Source organism: Falco biarmicus, chromosome 7 (genome assembly GCF_023638135.1).
Source record: "Falco biarmicus isolate bFalBia1 chromosome 7, bFalBia1.pri, whole genome shotgun sequence".
NCBI lineage: Eukaryota > Metazoa > Chordata > Aves > Falconiformes > Falconidae > Falco > Falco biarmicus.
The window spans coordinates 19721635-19743362 of record NC_079294.1 but is presented as its reverse complement, the minus strand read 5'-3'; the positions used below and the strand labels follow the sequence as shown (position 1 = coordinate 19743362).

The 21728-nt window shown below is 41.5% G+C and overlaps 1 protein-coding gene across 9 annotated transcripts in view; it reads right to left on the bottom strand.

Moving 5' to 3' along the window:
* The window catches only part of GPHN (gephyrin), a 296958-nt gene extending 278089 nt beyond the window's left edge, over nt 1-18869 (bottom strand). For 8 of the 9 annotated variants that reach the window (XM_056345747.1, XM_056345749.1, XM_056345748.1 and 5 more), the window contains exon 1: nt 18714-18869. In XM_056345747.1, the coding sequence (XP_056201722.1) occupies nt 18714-18777 (64 nt within the window). In that variant the 5' untranslated portion in view covers nt 18778-18869. Of the gene's footprint in view, nt 1-15192; nt 15275-18713 lie in introns of all 9 variants that reach the window. The other variant, XM_056345753.1, reaches the window with a different exon arrangement.
* Nucleotides 18870-21728: the final 2859 nt, after the last annotated feature.

Below are 21728 nucleotides of genomic sequence, written 5' to 3'. Positions count from 1 at the left end.
CTCAAGCACTGAAAAATCCTGTAATACTCCTCACTGTCTTTAAACACAGAAAAGCTGAAGCAAAACAGAATTACGATGTGTGTTCTTAGAACAACTCTTAACCGCTAAATATTGATGTTAAAAGTTACCTGTATGCCCTTTATGCAGAGACTGTTAGAAAAATACTTAATAAATTGCATCCCATTTAATACTCAAATTGACTGTGGCCTCTAGGGATCTCTATACTTTATATATAACATTATAATAGTTCTGTAAGTAATTCTTAAATAACCAACAAGTGTGTTTTACTAGTAAGCCATATTTTAAAAGTCAGGCTGGAATAGCCAAAGCTAATTACGAGAGTGAATCCAAGTTCATTCAAGAACTTAACATACCAGGTTAGTATCAGTTCTTGCCCTCAGAGTTTAAAAAAAACGGGGTTTTTTTAGCATGTAGCCTACTTGACACATAAGTTTCAGAACTTTCTTTTTACCTGAGAATTTGCAAAGTATTTACTTACATAAAAGAATTCTGCAAAATATATAAATAAAAATAATATACATTCACAGAAAGAACTTCACACAGATTTACACAGCAAGCAATGCTATCAGTCACAATCCAACATCTGAAATTACATCCTATATAGAATAAATCACAGAGCAGTGACAAGTCATGCAGTACTTACTGCAAGCTTTAAACCATGTCCTTACTCAAATGATCTCATCTGGGCACCCAATAAAAGGATTTTCTTCAATTACATTCATATAACATGGTTAAAAAGCCAGTTTGTATTTTCAGATGCATCAACCATGCACAGTAATTGACATTAGATAGCTGTGGAACAGCCCAGAGGAACATTACAGATGTATTACATTGACTTAAATGGCACTAACACAATTAAAATGTAAACCTTTCTTTCCCCATAAAGGAAACTCCTTGAAAGTATGGAAGCTGAATTTCCATTTCTGATTCCATTGAAAGGACAAGAAAAGGAGATGAATCTCCAAAGGCTCCTAAGCAGCTAGAGAAAGCTAACACAAGAAGTAAATTCTAGGAAAACAATTAGGAACAGTGTAAACTGACAATAGATGTTTATAAGTCTTTCTTCTTCCTACAGATCGTGTACTAGAATCTATGGTAAAGCCATACAGTAGGACATCGTTGCATTGATCTATAAAATGCGTGTACTCCTGAAGAAAGAGGACAGATAGATTAGAGGAACAAGCTACAAGATTTCTTACAGGCGCTTTTTGTCTAGCAGAAGGCCTCATACAAAGGTAAACTAGACTTTTCTACCTGTCCGACTAACAGGCAGCTAAAAAAATGCAACAGAACACAGAGTCCAGCCTAACAAAATCTACTTTCTACAAGGAAGTGACTGGCTTGGTAGAGGGAGAGCAACAGATATTGTCTACTTTGACCTCGGTAAAGCACACACAGCTTTCCTTCACTTACTAAAGTGCCTTTATCTCAACCCACAAGTTTGCTCACTTTTGCATTTCTGACTGTCGTTCATCCCATCTGGGAGCAGCAAGCAAGCACCTGGGTAGGGCCTTCACTGTTGGACAGTGTCAACCCACCACAATCACCTTCAGTGATTTCTTTCAACGACTTCTTTGTACCACATTAAAGCAGTCCGTACTCCAGACACATCCTCCTGGACAACCGACTACTGGCTGCAAAATGAAAGAAACACAGCAATCAAAATGAAGCCCGAAAGAATCAACATTAACACCATGGTCAAAAGTCATAACTTTTACAAGCAGTTATATAGGGAAAACACATTCTTCTCAGAGCTATGCTAACAAAAGGAAAGATGGAGTGGGGGAGATCAAAAGTATTTCATCAATTTGTCTAAGTCATCGCTCAGGAGTGCAAGGCAAAGTTGAAAGATGCCTTGTCACTTGTTAAATTTAAATTAAAAAAAAAAAAAAAAAAAAGACGACAGAGAGAGGTGAGACTACGAAACAAAGGTAATTATGAATATTGACCTGATAATCTGATAATGAAATCCTAAAACAGCAGGGGACATCAACTAAAAGCAAAAAAGTTCCAAGAAAATAAGCACTTGACATTTAGTAAAAATTCTGTAAGAAAGCTCCTGATCTAGTTGCATTCAAGAAGTTGACTTTTTCACCTAACACCAAAAATAATCTGAATAAGATACATGATCTATTTGATCAACAAACTCTGTATCAAGGCACATATGTTCAAAGGGGAAAAAAAATATTACAAAGGTAACCAAGACTGCTGAGAAGGATTTCAGTATAACTTGTCCCATTACAGGCAACAAAAGATATTACTGTCAGTTCCCAAGGAAGTATGCCAATTCACAAAGAACAAGATTTATACAAGAACAGAAATAACAGTAACTGAAAAGTATTTTCAAGACAAAAATAGCAGAAAAGCACTGAAAAGCCATTTCCAGTATTTAGCCAGTGCAACTTAACCAAATGCAAAGATGAAAAGTCAGACATGGAAGATGACAGCAAAGGAATCTGTTGGCCTCACTACTTTATCTTCCATAGTTTTAGTGTTTTATTTTATCTTCATTGTTTATCTTCAAAGAAGAGTGAAGTTATTTTTCAATGCTTTATTCTCTTGCAAGCATGAAGAAAGTAGCGTGCTCAAGCATTTTGCTTAATGCTGAGGAGGTGAAGTGAAAGATGAACAGCTGAATATCTTGGGAGTATATTTTTTATTTCCCCTCTCCTTTTTTCAAAACTTTTTTTTTATATTGTTTGGAATAGGAGCCATAATTAAATTCTGAAACCTCACCAAATATCCAATAGTTCTATATAGGTTAATAAGGAAAATTAATTAAAATAAACAGAATCTAATGTTATCCTGAAAGGAGACAAGACATTAGTAAAAGTAGCAGCAGATTCACAGATCAACCAGACATCACCAACAGTAGCACAGTCACTTCAGAAAACAGGAAGCCAATCATTCAATATCCCTGAAAAGGAGAAATATCCCACAAACAAGTACCATATGCTTCTGTGAGCACAATTAAGTGAATCGAAGGCAACCGAGTTTTGGGCCACTGTATGCAGCCACAGGTCACTGACTCTCAAGTTGTAATCAGTAGACAACAGATGGTGCACAAGGCAACCAGATGTGATCGTACCCATCCAGTCTTTTTTAAAGAGTGTGACTTCTGATTTTTCCAACTGAAGTTTGTTAAGAGTGCACTGCAGTAATAATATAAGTTTTGAATGCCTGACACCAGTATATTCCCTAAGAAAATGGGGCACTAATGCCTTGGCCAAAGACCAGTTTTTCTCATGCATTATTACTAAAAGAAAAAAAATCTCACCTGTTTTCTACTGGCAGCAACTTGTTCCCATCTCTACCATGCAGGTACAAGCATTTACTCATAGTAAACCTACAGAAATCAACTGAAAACGATCTTGGCAAAATACTATCATCTGGATCAGTCCACATTTTGTTCACCATATACATGAACAATTTTTCTGGGATAAATGAGATGTCATGGACAGGATTACTTCTCTACTCAGGATTAATTTCACAATTAATAAAATGGAGTAAAAGACAAATTTAACATAAAAAATTGCTAGAAGATTCAATACTTGTCAACTTTGAATAAGGCTCAGTGCGGGATTTTTAAATACAAGTATTTGGTATATTCAGTTTATTTCTCTATTCTTTTTATAAAAACAATTTCCTAATTTTGCCGTTGTTAAGCAACGTGCCAAAATTTTCTAGTGAACGGGATGCTTGAAGATACCTGCAGAGGCATAATCACTAAGCACACAAATCTTTTCCCATTTAGCTAGTCTGCTTTCCATTAACAGCCTTTATGCCTCCTTCATATAGCCTCAGTCTCTACATTCTTTGCTATAAGCTATACTTTAATATATGGTTTAGATTTATATGTGGCTATTATACCCCTCTATACTTTCTTTTTCTCCCGCTTCCCATAAAATTCAATTTTTATTATTAATCTTTATTTTTTTCTTCCAGAAAGACTGTTTTTTAATGTTAGGATTGCTTTTTCAGTTACTACAACATTTCAGTATTTTCTGCTACTTTAAAAAATCACACTTCCACTTAATACTGAAGAAGCTACTCACATCGCAAGTTATAAAACTCAGTTTAGCTAGCTACCTTTACCTCCAAGCACTGCATTTGGGTGCCAAAACCATGGTCAATACACAATTCATAGCCATGGAGACCACAGAAACATACAATATTGGAGAAAAGCAGCGGGCTTCTGATTTGCAGTGAAATAAGGCCTTAAATAAATGCACATGGTCCACTGACCACAACTGTATAAACTAAACTATCCTCCTTTTTCATCCCTGTCCCTCCCCCTTTTTAAGGAACTATCAATCCCAAAGCTTGACATACCCAACTAGCTGATGCCTATGACTGGTTGGTCCAGTTACCTCCATCACATGGGTAACAGTCCACCCAAAAGAAAGGTAAAGATTCTATTCAGGCGAGCAAGAAGGTGGTATGCAAGACAGAAGTAAGATTAGAAAATGATCTTGCATGCAGATGTTTTAAATAGTTGGTGTACAGACAGGCATCCAATAACAGAAAAAAAAGTCAATAGCATATCAACTTGCCATTTAGTACATATCAGGTTCGCATCCTCAGGTAGCATATTAGCTAATCACACTGGTAAAGACAGGCTTAGAAAAACTATACTGAGCCTAAGTAAGATGACAGACTGAATGGTACCAAAGAATTCTCTCAAACAGAAGGCAAAATAGATCTAGCAGGCATAGGTAATTTTTCATATACTTATTAATTATTATTTGATATATAATAAATGTTTATACACATTATATGTATATAGTCTTCAAACTGGTTGTCAGGCACACTATAGTCAAGACCATAAGTTACAAAAAATAAATGTTAGAAGTTTTGACTATTAAAAATTACACATTAACAAGAAGAGACCCTACTCGTGTGTAAATGCATAACAGTGTTCACCTTTTCCTAAGTTTAACATTGCAGAAGTCTAATGTTCAGATTTTCTCATTACCTACTTAACACATGCAAGTTACCAAATGTTCAGCTCTTCATTAAACATAAATGCCTACCATAGTCTTTACACTCACCTAGCTACTACTCACAAGAATCAAAGAAGTTTACATACAAAATGGAAAACTATATCTTGAGTTACCTCCTCCACAAAATAATTTCCTATAATGGACAAATCCTTCCCTTCCTTCACTATGTTTTTTTCCTGCTTGTTATTCAGCAGGGGCAGCTTTCACGCATCAGTCAGAACAAGCTAGCAAATACCACTGATAGGATACCTGGCCTGACAAAGCAAAACTTCTAAGAAAGGAGACAACACTTGGTTAGATAAAGGAGTGTCAAGACTATCTTCTGAATTAATGCAAGTGAACTACACAAAACCAACACATGATCACATGTTTGAGCTGTGATTAGAAAGCAGAAGTCCCATCTCCCATCCTTATCTATCCCACCTGTGCAGTCCAGCCCCTCCTTCACACTGGCACTCCTGAGGTCCCTCACTGAGTTGATTCAATTTGTTCAGGCTGCAGAAAAGTAATTCCCAAAAAGAAGAGCAGTTTTCCATTAGGTTAGTCAGTCAAATTTGTTTTGCACAGAGTGAAAAGTGACAGGATAGAAAAGCACTAAAGAAAGAACAGAGTCTAAAAAATTTGAGAGTAGAAGTAAAAGAATTGCCAGCCTTGTTCACCATTCTCCTACTTAAGCAGAAATCGGTAGAGCTCAGTGCTGAACCAGATCACACAGCTGATTCAGCTGGAAAGGATCCCTTTTTTCTGGCAGGTTAAGTCTTACCTGTTTCAGTTGCCTGACCACACAGCCACACAACAGGTTATGCTAGCACAGCACAGCACTGAACAAGCAGCACTGATGGTAGAACCATGACCAAAATCCCATGAGGCATAAGATTAAACCTTGGGCTCTAAAGAGGTGACCAGTTACAGCAGACTGCGTGGTACACCAGAAGAAAATTATCTCTGAATAACGCACATGGAGATGTAGTGAAGGAAGACAAAATCCCTGACAAAAGTGCTGTATGTATTTTCCTAACAGGCAAGTCAGCTAGGTACAGGGACGGCCTGTCCAAACTGTTAGTGTAAACATGCTCTTTCTGTCATTTTTTCATCTATAGATTTTATAAAAATTTGTAATTCTATGGGTTAATTTGGACATTTGAAATACTTCTACTTACTACTGAGTTTTACTTTAGGCTATCTTAAGAGTAATTTCAAGTCACAGGAACAGTTCAAGAGCCAGTATCTTTCCAGACACTTCCCATCATCAGGGAACTGTCCCCAGTGCTACCCACTGGAAGACCTCTCTAGCAGACACAAGAATTGTAGGAGGTGTGCACACAACACTGTGGAGGCAAATAATAGTCAACAGCATCTCTGTATTAGTGTTTCTGTTGGGTTCAAGAGTGTGGCTTTCCAGCTATCTCCTGACGGCCCCCAATCACCACACTTTGGTTCACGCTGCAGAGAAGGATCAAAGCACTAATGCTGAACTCGTTTTGGACAAACTAAATGCGATGTACTCCAAGAGTGCACCTAATGCACCCCAACCATTACTTAAGAGTTCAATCCATAGGTTTTCAGCTAGCATGAAGTAAAACATCATGAATAGTGTGGGTGTGAAACCCCCAGCAGTAAGTGGTTTGCTCTACAAATCTGCTTCTTTAAGGCTGTACTGCTTACTCAAATAGAATGAAATCACAAACGCTAAGTTAACTTACTGAATTACAGTCAAATGATTTATGTAAGTACAGGACAAAAGCAAAGATTTTTATTTTTTTTAATTGTCTACTTATCATTGCAGAATTGAGAGAACACCTGCTTACCCAAATATAAAGAATTTCTGCATCTGCTTGGTTTTTCCTGCAATGGCTGCTTGTTGAAATGTCAGCATGTAGGGGGTTAAGTTTAAATGTATGCTCTGAATTAATTATAATATATATTTTGCTACTGCCTCAATTGGCTCTAGGCTGATGTTTTCACAATATCTTAAACACAGAGGAAGCTCTTCAATGTGTCCTAATTGTTAAGATATTTTCTAGATGCTAATGAGACCTCAACCATTCATTTTAAAGTGGGTTTTGTCTGCGTATTTTTCACATGCACAGCTGAATTTACTTTCCAGAGGCTGTAGAACAGGTAGAACATTTTTAGCAGGTCTTTGTTCAGTGCAGAAGAAGGATACTAGGAATAATCTGAATATGAAGACTTGCTAAAATTTTGGGGAGGGTACCAGAACCTACTACTATTCTGCTAAGAAATACTGAATATGATTACTATTTCACATCTAAAATCTCCCTTATTATTTGATGAGTCCTCACAGCATCTTACAAATAACAATAACCAAATGTAAGACAAGCTATCAAGTAATTAAGAGACTTTTCTAATATTAAAGATAATCCATGATGTCCCAGTTTAATGCTATACAGAAATTAGCCTCAGATGCCTTTTCAAGAAAGAAGTTCTGTTCATCAAAGTACTCCAAAAAGTCTACTTGAACCCTTTTCTGACAAAACAATGGTGAAATGACAACTAGTATTTTCACTAATTCTCTTTGATCAACTGCCAAGCCAAAGAGAAAAGTCATGTACTGAAACTATTGTGCATAAACTAGAGCTATACCCTTTGGAATAAAGAAATAGGAACAGGCAGGTGAGCATCCTTCTTGAGGCTTAATGATCCCAGGAAAATTCTTCAGCAGTTGCTTTTTTCAGTAGTTGCTTTTAACGAGAATTTTAGAGTTTCCATTTTGATCTTTGATACTTAGGAAAAAAAACCCTGAGTGTCATTCAGGTAAGAAGGTCCTGCACACTGGAGACACTAGTAATAGTTTTAATTCTTACTGCACTAGAATTTAACTGGCAAGATCAAACCTTAAGGTTTTACAGCTTACCTCCCTACTGTGGAACAGAGAATGTTCCTAAATAACAGATGTCAGAATAGCATTAGATTCTGGAGCAGTTTAAATATACTCAACTTGAACCGTACACATCTTACTAACATGCCTGTTCCCAACTTCTTGAAGCTCTGTGCTTTGCCTTCTATCCAAAGAATTACGCCATATAGCACTACACTGTAGTCACATCTACTTGAAAAAGTTCAAAGATTTCTACAAAAAAATCTCAACACCCTCTTAAGTCTCCTGGTTTTTCTACATAAGTTTTACTGTTTTCTCCTTTTCTTTATTTTGCTAAATAAATGCCAGAACAAATTTCTGCATGTCCAGAATGGTCTGGAATCCCACACAATGGGAGGTTAGAAGCGAAGAAAATCCCACCCCCCTCCCAGACTTTTCAGTCTGTTCAATTGAAGTGATCATTAAAAAAATCTGCCATCAAGTATATTTTACAATAACTAGAAGTATTTTTGGTTAGATTTAGCTAAAGCTAGTAGCTAAGTAGTTATACCTCACTGATCTACTATATACATCTATTAGGGCAAAAGGAGTATCACTGGAGTGACTATCTGAGAAGGAATTCTTTCAGGACATCATAATCAAGTAGAAAATTCTGGAGATTACAAAAACATTCCCAAAAAACTCCACTTTATATACCTTTTCTTCAAAAATACTCTCTAAACTTTTTTAAAGTATTAAATCTGAGCCTAACAGCAATGCTGAAGTTTTAATCAGAGGGAGTTACACACATACAAGCACCTGTTGCAACTTTTTCCCAGCATCTTTCAAGCTTTCAGAGTATTATCTACAGAAACGCTTTGTCCCTGTGTGTCTTTTGAAGATATGTTTCACAACATTTGTCCTAAGTATGCTTAATTTACAGGTTATTTTTCCAAGGCAGCTGATTTTGAGGATCCTTGATTTGCTGTAGGCTTGCTTAATGTCTCCCCTTGAATATTCAGGCAACTAAAAAGGAAAATTAAGCTAAAAACAGAGGAAATGGGAAGTACCTATTCCCTTTAACATTTGGGTGTTTTTTTGCTGGAAACAACAGGCATTTTTCTCATCAGATATGTACTTGGTTTTAGGCATCTGGCTGCTTTCTCCTGATTTGATTCTGAGATGAAGATTCTGACAGGGAGTACATAGTAAGCCTTTGGCTTCTCACCATCTACACTGCTATGACGCTACTCTACAGCATACGAAAGAATCATGTCAGTGGGAAGATACCTAATACCTATTTGAGTTCCCAGAATTCTTCTCCTTCCAGAAACATACACTGCTCCCCAAACTTTCCTAAGACAAGATTTTCAAGTACCTAGGTAAAAGGATACCTACCTGCCTGACCCCAACATCTCTTTTGGTCTGGTCTGTCCTCATAAGCCCATGAAAATTGTTTCAGGAAGGGGTAAGAAGTATCAGAGTAGAAGTGTCTTGGTTTGCCAAATCCCTAACTAGTGCCACATTCAGTATCTCTCCAAGAATTACTGAACGAAAGCTTTACAGATTTCATCTCAGGCCTTCCTATCCATCTCTCCCTAAACAGCCTATCAGGGCATTAAAAGCAGCTTGCTAAGAGAAAAGGGGGTATTATTTTTTTAATGGCTATCTCTGTCTATTCTGTCATTTGTAGAGATCCTAGGAATCTTTCTCTTCTGAGTCAGATCTGCAGGATACTTCACTGCAATTTGTTTTAATTCCTGCAGAATGCATTATTGTTCTTCATCCATACAGCTTCCCATAAAATTATTCTGATTAACAGCTCACTTCCTAGATTTCAGCATGAATCTAAATCCCCCAAAGCATACATGAAAAAAAACCAAAACCTAAAACACAACAAAACCCCAAAAAAATCCAGAACACCAGCAAAATACAAACCCACACCATATACTTCAATTTCTACTTCCCACTTTTAGGTCTCAAAAGTTATATATGATACAGAAAAAAACCAACAAAATACAAGAAATACTTTTCAAATGAAAAATATTCCACATAGACTTCAAATTCCCGACAATATACAGTACAATGAAGAAATTGTAGAAAACTAAGAGTTTCATAACCACGCAGTAAGTACTCAAAAGCCCAAAAAGTAATATGGTTCAAAGCCCACATGCATTCGGCTTCTTCACTCTACAACATAATAAGCAATATAATTTAATTAGAAGAGGAAATAGTATAGCTGAGAAACATGTGGGCTGGGACAATCCCAAGCACAGGCTGGGCAGGGAATGGGTTGAGAGCAGCCCTGACGAGAAAGACTCGGGGGTGTTGGCGGACGAGAAGCTCAACATGGCTCAGCAATGTGTGCCTGCAGCCCAGAAAGCCAACCGTACCCTGGGCTGCATCAAATGAAGCGTGACCAGCAGGTCGAGGGAGGTGATTCTCTCCCTCTACTTGGCCCTCGTGAGACCCCACCTGCAGCACTGCGTTCAGCTCTGGGGCTCCCAACATAGGAAGGACACGGACCTGTTGCTGCAAGTCCAGAGGAGGGCCACAAAGATGATCAGAGGGCTCGAGCACCTCTCCTGTGTGCTGAGAGAGTTGGGGTAGTTGAGCCTGGAGAAGAAAAGGCTCCGGCGGAGACCTTAGAGCAGCCTTAACTGTACCTAAAGAGGGCCTACAAGAAAGCTGCAGAGGGACTTTTCACAAGGGCATGTAGTGATGGGACAAGGGGGAATGGCTTTAAGCTGAAAGAGAGTAGATTTAGATTAGATATTAGAAAGAAATTCTTCTCTGTGACGGTGGTGAGACAGTGGAACAGGTTGCCCAGAGAAGCTGTGGATGCCCCATCCCTGGCAGCGTTCTAGGCCAGGCTGGATGGGGCTTTGAGCAACCTGGTCTAGTGGAAGGTGTCCCTGCCCAGGCCAGGGGGGCTGGAACTAGATGATCTTTAGGGCCCCTTCCAACCCAAATGATTCTATGCATTTCTATAGTTGTGGTCCTGAAGACGTATGCAATACTTAACATATTACAATATTGGTCTACTATTACAATTTGCATGTTGAATGCGCAATGAAGTCTCATATTAAGTATAAAACTATTGAAGATTACTATTCTAGGTAACTCGCATACAGAGCTAAATTAACATTGAGTCAGTTCTTTCAGGTCTTGGTATACATTAAAAACCACTTACTCCGCAAAAATAGATTTTGTAATACGTAGCTATTCACTAAATCCCTGAAGTCAGCCAGTGGAAGTTTTGCTATTTATCTCACAGTTTGCGGAACAGACAATGCATTTTATTCCTTACAAAATACCATTAATATCATTCACCCACCTTGTAATAGTAGGACAGAGCCCTGTTTTGCAGGATTTTGCAAAATGTACATAGAAGATTATTCTTGAGGGTTTATGCTAATTTTTTTCCACTTGATGAGTAAGTTAGGCATAAAATAGGCCTCAGTAAATTAGTATGAAAACAAGTAAACAAAACATCACATACAAATCTCTTACTTGCAAAACGAGATTTTCTAAGATAACTGCCTAATTAAGCCTACTTTTCCTGAGCACTTTTTTAATGCAATTACTGTTCCTTGTAAACTGTAACTTACTTCTCTCAATTGTTTTGTGATTTAAAAAAAAAAAAAAAAAAAAACACAAAAAACTAAAAGGCTATGCTACTTTCTTATTAATTAAGAATATTCCACAAACAAAGGCTGCTACCTGCTTATTTCCCATATGGCTGTTTATTACCCTTCTCTTCTCCAAGAACAGCTTTTTCAGGCATTCTGCTAAGCTTTCAAGAATTCTACCATACACAAGACTGTTAATAAGACCATTTCAATTCAAGAAGACTTGCATACTACATCTACACATAGGCACAGAATGTAAATCATTTGTTTTATTTAATCTGTACTTCAAGACCTTAAGAAGAGCTAAAATTTGTTCTCATTTTTAGTTATCATGTCCTCCTGTTACATAATATCAATCTCACAAACTGCAGACCACAAAAAACTATCCTTATTTTAAAAAAAAAAATTAAAACCTATCAGCAAATAGGTTTTCAACCTATGATTTTCAACCATTAGAATAAGGTTTTCAGCCATCAGAATGATGGTTTGCAACCATCAGAATAAGAAAAAAAAATACTTTCCCACATACTCAGACTTTTTTAGCTTGAACAACTAAAAAAGCAGAAAGAAAAAAAAAAGAAAACTCAAAATCTTAACTTTCACTTCACAAAGGCACTGCACAGCAAACTTCTTTGCTTTTATAAAGTGTTATAAATTTCAAGATAGAAATTTTCCGAAAAGCTCTGGGTGAAATCCGAATATGATATAAAAGCACCTCTCAACAAAAGATGCTTTACTCTTACTTGGAAACAAGCAAACAGTCAGATATGGCTAAATCAACACTAAAGGTGAGAAATTCCATGTCTGTATCAGGCTTTTGTAGGCTAGACTTTCCGAAACAGGGACTGATGGTCATATAATCTGCTATTGTTCATCTAATGAAGCCAGCAAACCAATTCAGGGTTTCTCCAGAACTAAGCTGGTTGTCATGAAATCCACATTCACTAATTTTTAAGGTAGGTAGCACAAAAGATTTTTCCACATTACTGGAAAAGAGGACAAATGTAAACATAGAAAAGTAAATGAAAGCATAATGTAATGCATAAGCCCCGTACTACTAAATATGAACTGCAGGCATGGAGCATGGGCGAAGGTGGAAGTCTTTCAATTGTATTTGGGTAAGTAAACTCCAAATCAAGGAACACTGATTATTGCAAGACTTCTCACCCCTGCTCTATAAGAACACATAAACCTCCAAATTAATGGCCATTTCTTACATACGTAGGAATTAATTAAAGCATCCATGTACAGTTAGGAAATAATCTTGTTTTATATGCTTTTAACTTCAGTGTTTCCACTTCTTTCAGTTAAAAAGCACTATCATAGCAAGCAGATTAAACCGTAAGTAGTCTGCTGTATCAGCGAGATTCCAGTCACCAATTTTTGTTCCACACCGCACATTAAAAAACAGGGCGGTAAAAAAAATCCAGGAATTTCTTCCTCTTTAACCGTAAAAGGTAAAGGTTCCTATTCAGCACTGTTACACTATAAAAAGGAAACTGAACAATTGTACCGATCATTTTCACTAGCAAAAAGCTTATCATCACAGCCATATCAAAAAAATAGAAAGAAATGCTTTAGTGAAGACTTACAGCTACAAATGGAGAAGAGGGAGATCTCCTAGCTTCTACGGATAAACTCAACATTATGACAGCCTTGCAGCTGGGAAAGACAAAAACCAATGTTGCTAGACTCTAGAATGTTTTACTCTTAATGGAAGTACAGCATTTGTCTACTTCTGCCACTCATTCACTGAACGAAGTACTTGGAAGAAAACTAAGGATCCTAGGAAAAGTATGACTTGAACCTGTGTTTTGAAGACAAGTGCCCAATAAGATGTGGGTTTTGACACAAAGGCAGATCACAAGCAAAAAGCTAACCAACTCCAATTTAGACAATTAGGGCAATTTGGCAATAAGCCCTAGCAAATTTTATGTCAGTCCTTACCCTCCCACGCACACTCTGTAAGAAAGTTCACTGTAACTCTAATGCATGTCCAAAATGTGAATAGCAACACAATTGAGGAAAAAGATCTTTCAACTGGCTTGCTATTAATGAAGAGCCTTAGAAGAAAGTTGAGAGAAGCATACAAATTTTCAGTTGGAAAACCATCAGCATACATATTTCTAACAGTCTCAACCAACAAACAGTGACAGCGTAAGTATTTTGTTCCCAATGTTTCTCCAAGATAATTTTGAGGAACTTTTGTATCAGTGAACTTCAGATCTGCCCAGGTAATCCATTTGGATGATGTTTTCAAGTAGACGAGGCCTTCACTATCCGAGAAGAATACTTCCTTCAAAGTGATAAATTCAGACACAATGTGTACGTGCTGTGTCATTTCAACAAACAAAACTGTCTCGGACACTTAAAGATGCTAAGTGTTAAGAGGCTAAACAAAATCTGAGGTTATGCATTCAGAAACCTCCGTTTGCTTTGTTGCATAGACCCATGGCAACAACTACCATTCAAAATGTTTTAATCTCTACTTAGAAGAGGAAAGGAAGAATAAAGTACCTGAAGAAGAAATGATTAGTGAAGGATTGCATTTGTAATTTTAATTGTAAAAATGTTTCATAGTGGTAAAAAGCTGCATCACCACTTTTTAATCAATACTAAATACAATAGAACTATCCTGAAAAAGAAAGTTAGCCTGGGATATTTTGTTTTTTAGAACAAGCAAAAAACAATACAAAAAGAGGAACAAAGGCAGAAAATGCTGTTTGTGTCTAGAGATGACTCTTTCTCACAGACCTGCCCCAAGAGCAGACAAACACTGAAAGAAGCTTTATTAGCCAACCCCAGATTTGACAAGTTTTATCAGGAATATTCTGAAAAAAACATGTAACAGAACATCAAGTTTTGACCAGCTACACTAGATGCTTACTGGACAGAAAACAAAGAGAGAGGTAAAGAAGAAGAAAATGGGGATGGAGAAGAAAAATGACAACATAAAAGGGCAACCAGAGAGAACGAGAGTCTCTTTTTTCCATCAGGCTAGTGGAGATGGCAACATCGTTTAGATCTCTTTGGATGGTTCTAGTCAAGAGGCCACTTAGTCCCTCACGTAACAAGAAAGCTCACAGATTATGTAACTTTTACCAATGTCACCACCAGTGAACGATGACCTAATATTGACTCAATTCTGGGTACCACGCACATTGCCTTCTCTTTTCTAGCCAACTTTAGCATTACAAAACTCTGTACTTAGTAATCCATGTCCAATATCCTGACACCAACGGTAACTGATTAACAACCATTCTGTCACAGAAATCCCAAACATGAAAGACTTGCAAGGGGCAATCAGAGTAATTCTCTATCAAGATCTGTATTTTACTAAGGAAGCACCGGTGTACAACACTGCAGATAGCACATGCATATAATCCAACCTTTACCATAAGTAAAAAAGAGAGAAAATGACTACATTTATCTACTCCATGTTACTTATCTCTCTGTGTTTCATTTTTAAAAAGAAGATATTGAGAATATATAAATGACAAAGCTTTGGCCATTGTTAGCCCAACCCTGAAAACTCATTCTCCATAACAATATTCTCCCAATCTGACAGTTAGCATTACAGTCCTTTTAAAATGCATTTTACCATAAGCGTAACCCAATGACAACATAACACTGAAGCTCCATTATTAGTTCATGTGCATGCGCTATGTATCAGTGGTGGAAGAGGGAAAACTAGGTTTGGAACTTAAGTGCGCAGTACCTTTAATCTGAACACTTCATTAAACACTGGGGCTGGATATGACACTTTCATGGTTGCATTCTTTTCACATGTTGCAAAATGTCTTGAAAAAACAACACACAAAGATTAGAACTCAGTTTTCTAGCCACAAACTGGTGAGACTTCCTATTCACATAAGACATAGCCCTCTAGTTCACAACAAGTTTCATGACTTTGTAATCTGTCATTGTTTATATTTCCCCCTGTTCCATTAAATAAGCTTAACTCTACAACCTTCTGTATAGGGACTCAAAAATAAACATGAAAGACATCTGCAAGTCAGCAGATACTGTATACACTAAAGGACTTCCCCAGATTTCAGGAAGACAGCTCTTCCACATTGAGAAAAAGTCCTAATCATGGACTCCGTTCTTCTCATAGACTCTTAACTAAAAGACCTTGACAGTTTGGATATAAGAAAAGTTAACAAATAGTATTTTTTTGAAAACACGAGGTGCTGCATCCTGCAAAATTTTGCATTTGAACACAATAAGTTACTTTGGCTAAACCATAAGCAAACTTTCTATTTCTCTAATCCGTTGTACCCATCTTAATTTGTCACAGGTGAAGAAATACACATTTGCTTCTAGATAGGAAACTACCAATACACACAAAGATGCAAAGATCTATTAAGCAAAACTAAATACAATAACATGCAAAACAAAACTGAATGCAATGAAACTATGCTACACAAAAAAAAATTCACTCTGTATTAATATACTCAAGCCATGTGCATCAATCTTGACAACAGACAAGACTAACAGCATGCCCAAATAGTTTTTTTATATCCTCAATTAAAAATAAACACAGAACTTTATTCCAAATTAGTTCAAAGGAGTTACTCATAAGTAAATTTAAATTCCATCTGAACACTATCATAAGGTGCAGTAATTGTACTTTCTAAACTGAGTATACCATGTCTAATAGGAACATAAATCTATATGGCTGTGCTGATAAACCCACAAGTATATACTGCTGACAAAACAAACATATGGCCATGATCTTAATTAGAAAAACTAAAGAAGTCATGTTATGTTAATTATTAATTTCTGATCACTGAACTGTTCTAAATGATTAAACAAAAAGCAAAAAAAAAATAGTGCTCATACCTAACCTTTCCATTCCTACGCTTATTCCTTCATCCACCAGCCAAGAAGTGATTATTAGTTCATTTCCACAAGAAAAATTCAGAAGAGAGATTTTTTAAGTTTAAAAGAGCAGAAACAACTAGGGGGTCCAAACCCTCTAAAATAGAAATACTCTCTTTCAGGGGTTAAATTAAATGCCAGAGTGGAAAATAATTAATTTTGGCCACATATATGATATTACAGAAACACATTTATATAAAATTGTATTTCATGTCTACAAACATAGACAAAAAGGAGTCTAGGAAAACTGCAAACCAAGATGTTCCCTTTCAAAATGGCAAAAGAGTTCTCTGCAAAATTTTTCAGCCTGCAATTCAAAACAGTGACAGTGAGGGGAAAAGGGCTAAAACTGTTATGCTCGCTTATGCCTTTTAACAAAAAAATTAAAATCAGACCACACGCTCTTCTCAATGGAATTGCAAATTAGGATACAAAGTTAAAAGAGCTTCATAGTGCTCAAACAGGATTTATAGCACAAAATAAAAACCTATGTATTCTGAAAGATTATCCGAATCTATTGTGACTTAATCATTATTTAAATGATTGTAGCACCATATGTATCTGGTGCTGCATCCTGGGAACACTTACAGGTGAAAATTATTACAGCTCACTGATCAACAAAGAATAATAATCCAAGTTGTACAGCACGAAGCTGTGCAAAACACACTTACACCACTCTGTTAGCAGACACCTCCTCCTCACTTTAACTTTTACAATAATACATAATGCACGTAAGTCCCAGCTTTCGGGAACAAAAGGTACAAACTCCCCCAGCTGGACTCTTGCACCTGGTCCGGCCTGCTCTGTCCTTATTGAGGATACGACTGCCTGAAATCTGAATGCAACGCTGAGGACCTCCACCTCTGCCACACCGTGCTTTCCCAGCGCTTTCCCGTCAGAATAACCTTGCAGCCAACCGCTTCCCAAGAAGGGCCGGGCGCCCGCCGCCGCGGCACCCACGGGGCGCGCCGCGTTCAGCACCCGCCGGCGGAACAGCGCCCGCCGGGCCCCGGCCGCTGACCGCGGACACGGCCCCCCAGCACCGCGGGCACGGGGACACCCCCCATCCCCCAGCACCCCTCCTCCCTAGCACTGCGGGCACGGCCACCCCCCCAGCACACACACCCCCAGCACCGCGGGCACGGGCCCGCTTCCGAAGGAGGCGTGAGCCGCCGGGGGCGTTCGCGTTAAATAAATATCGCTGGGTTTAATGATTAACTTTCAGGTTAACTCCAGGCCTCCTCGCCCCAAGGAATGCATCCTCTTTCACTCCGAACGTCTTCCGATGCCTCAGCGCGCTCGCACCGCCGCTTTCAATGAACGGTCATGTCTTCCCAGGCTCCCGATAAAAGCTACTGAGCTTGACGCGCAAAAATTTCACTAAAATCTCTCGCCCTTCCTTCACCAGAAACGTTATTTACGCCCTTACACACCCGCACGCCCCGGGGCTTCATTTCTGGGCGGCCTACCGCGCTTCCACCGGACCGCCGAGCTCCACGGTACACCGGAATAACCGCAAAGCCCCCCCCGCCCCAAGGCAGAAGAAACCTCGGAGCCTGCAGCACTGGTACCGGTCCGGGAACCGCTCTGTGCAACCACTGCATGTCATGTGCAGGGGTTCATTAAAGCATCATCCATGCGCTGTGAGCAGCGGCATCACACATGCCCTCCTCCCCCTCCCAACACAAGCACACAGGCAACGCACCCCCACCCGCCCGAAAGTGCAGGCCAGGGAGGGGGAGGGGAAGGAGTCACCCTAAGGGTGCTCGCCGCGCACAGCGTGCCACGCTAAAGGCATCCCCCGGGGCCGGGAGCTCCGGCCGCCTCCCGCCGCCTCCCGCCGCCGCCCAGGGAAGGCAGGCCACGCTCCCGCCGGCCCGCAGCTCGCGCCGGCCGCGGGCTCCCTTCTCCCGAACGCCTTCGCACTCACAGCTCCACCGCCTCCGGAAGAAGCCCGGCCAGGCTCGGCCCCGTCCCCCGCGCCAGACGCCCCCCGCCGCACTCTGTCCCCTCCGGGCGGGTTACTCCCTGGCCAGTCCCCCGGGCTGCGGCGCCCGGCAGCCCCGCTCGCTCGCCCGCCTGCGGCAGCGGCGCCCGACGCCTCCCGGCCTCGCGCACACGTCCCCGCCGCGGCGCCGGTGGCCGGAGCGCCGCCCCCACGTCCCCGTCCCCGGGCCCGGGCCGAGGCCGAGGCCGCCGCACGCACGGCGGAGCGGCAGCTCCCTGCGCAGCGGCGGCGCCGCCACAGGGGACGGCGGCCGGGGCAGCCCGCGGGGCGGCCTGGCGGCGCGCACCGGCCCGCGGCCGCCTCCCACCTCCCCCCCGCCTCTCCCCTCGCCGGCCGCGGCCCGTTACCTGTGAGGACCCCGACGCGGATTTGGTGGTCGTGGTTCGTTAAAATCATCCCCTCCGACGCCATGTTTCCCGGCGCAGCCACCGCACTGACAGGGAGCGAGCGGGGGGGGAGGGGACAGGAGCGCGAGAGCGGCCCGAGCGCAGAGGGGGAGGAGCAGGGCCGAGCGGGGCGGGGCCAGGCGGCGGGGCCACCCCGGAGCGGGGCGGGCGGGGCGAGCGGGTGCAACCGCGCGCGGGGCAGGCGCGGCGCGGCGCGGCGCCCGGCCCAGTGAGCGCGAGACTGGCGTGCTGCGCGCGGCCCAGGCAGCACCAATCTAGTGCCGAGACCGCTGGGCCCGGCGCCGGCGCCCGGCGCGCGCGTCCCGGGGCGGCGGGGCCCGCGCAGCCCTGGCGGTGCACTGGCCCCTGAGGGCTCCGGCGGCGGGCTGGAACCCTGCGCCTGCGATGCCGTTCCACGTCACGCCGGCAGCGGCGGCGCTGGCAGGAGCTGTCCCGGCCCGGTGGCGCGGGGCGAGGTGGCCGCGGGGCAGCCGGCCCCGCCGCCCGGCCCAGCGGCCATCGGACCGCCCAGCCGGTACCCCGGGGCCGTGGCCGGCTGTGCCAGCGCGCCGCCCGAACCCGGGCCGCTGCCCGCCTGCCTTCACCCCCGGCGGGCCGCCCGCAGCCGGTGGGCGCCCCCCCGCGCCCCTCTGTGCCAGCACTTTTTTGTTCCGTTTTCCACCCGGAGGCTCCCGCCCTGGGTGCGGGCGCCGCTGGCCCCGGCGGGGCGGCCCTGGCCGGGGCGGGGCGGGCGGCTGGGCTGAACCCGCGGCGCTCCCGGGTCACCCGCGGGGTCTGGGCTCGCAGCCGAGTTGCTCGTGGTCCCCAGGATCCAGGGGGGTTGTCATCATGAGGTCATGCGGGGCCAGCAGCCCCGTTCTGAAGAGTTCCCCGGTCGGGGGAGGCGGCAGGCAGCAAGGATGGTGGTCACCCTTTCCTTGGGTCAGCATGAAATAGGGAGACACCACATTTTCCCGACCGCTCGCGACTCTCCAGGGCTCGGCGAGGTCTTTTTGCAGCCTTCTCTGCCCGCTTCCCTTCCTCCCCTCGCAGCCCTTGCCCTCTCTCCCCTGAGATTCAAGCTGCTGCTACACACAGCCTTTAGACTAAGCAGCTCGGCACCATATCATCTTTACTTTGTCTTATTTGTACTATGTGATCTAGGACACTGTCTGAAAGCAAGTATTTAAACTGGTTTTGAATGAATACGGAGGCACATGCCTTCCACATTTAATAGCAACGCCATCAACCGCGAGTGATAACCCGCTGTCCAAGTCCAAGCCCTCTGACTCCAGTGGATATTTATATTTTCAGATATTCCTGTTGAAGTTTCAATACCATCTTGCTAATGGCAGACTCCAGATCATTCTCCTTTTGACTGTGTGCTAACAAACAATTACTGAAAGCATTTGTGATTTGCATAGGCATTAACGAACCACTTCAGGAGCTTTCTCTTTAGCGCATCATTTTCTTCCATGGACTACTAGTGCAAAAACAGAGGCCTGAAGAAATACCCTACGTCTGGGGGAAAGTCACTCTAGTAGCACTTTGGTGGGGTGGTGCACATGCTATCAGTATTTCTATACTGGCACGGCAGTTGCAGCGTGTGCAGCCATAGAGACCGAGAATTAAGGCTCCAGAGATCTCTGGTTATGCAATGGTATAATACAACATATGTGGGTGGGTGTAAGCCTGAACCCAAAACAGCATGGTTACTGAAGATATGCTGCATTGCTGGTGCTCATGCTGCTGTTCCCTCATGTGTTCAGTCACTGTGTGTTGAATATTCTGCTGTAGACAAGACAAAAAGATTTTTTTTCTTAAATGTATCTGAAATTATCTAAAGTACAAGCAAGTAACTTGACATTTTGTAGCTTCCTGCAGAGGATTCTCACACCCTACACTAAAACCAGTATTGTTTATTCAGAACATCTCATAGTCTCCTTGTGTAGCCTGTTGATTTTTGCCCTTGTGGGTGTTAGGAAGGAGGGGCAGAATTCAGATTCCACTGGCAATGTTACCTTCAGTACTTCCTGGTTTATAAGTGCCTACTACTGGGATTTGTGTGGGGGTTTTTGTATAGAAATGTAGGAGAAGATTGTATTAATGTAATGAAATGGTGTAAGTTTACAAATTTTTAAAAGTCTGAGTCAAGAAGAAACTGAAATCAATAGGAGGGGGCTTATTACTGTGGTACGATAATCCTTGTAAACTAGATGATCGTTAACATAATGGTAGATCCGTAATAGCTTAGGAGAAGATTGTACATTGGATGATGTCCTGCAGTCGAGTTTTTGAGAGTAAGGAAACAAGTGTGTGTGAGCAAGAAACCTTTTACTGCAGGGAGACATTCTAGAAAATATGCTGGCAGTCCGTACTGGAGTTCACGTGGAGTGTCCAGAGAAAAACAAGGTTTCCCCAAGGTCAATGCACAACTGGCAATCACATTTTGTCACGTCAGCGCTGAAATAGAACTCAACTTAGTAACCTTTCAGGAAATTTTTTACATTACGTTGTCTGCCAGCTGTTAATTATCAATATCTGTTCATTAAGCTGGCTCTTCCAGCCAGGTTTGTTCCTTGTAGTCTTAGCCCACTGCCCAGCATAGTAAGCTTTCTTATTTTATCATGAGCACTATAGAATTACATATTTTAATTACTCATTCGGGTGAAACAGTTTGAGCATATAGGAAGCACTTGTTTAGTTACCTGTAGAAATCATGGTTAAAAAAAAAAAATGTTCACTTCAGTATGATTACAGGAAGATACTAGTTTGTTCTGTCAATTACAGTGTGGGCAAGGATAATCTAAAAACTCATTGAAAGTTATCAGAGACACTTCACATTTAAAGTAGGTGTTCAATATAATTTCTGTAATTTTGTTGTCCCAGGGGTCTGATTTTTTTATATATATATATATTAGTGGCTCCTTAAATGTAATTTCTTAACTCTGTTCTTTTTTATTTTGAATTGGTTGG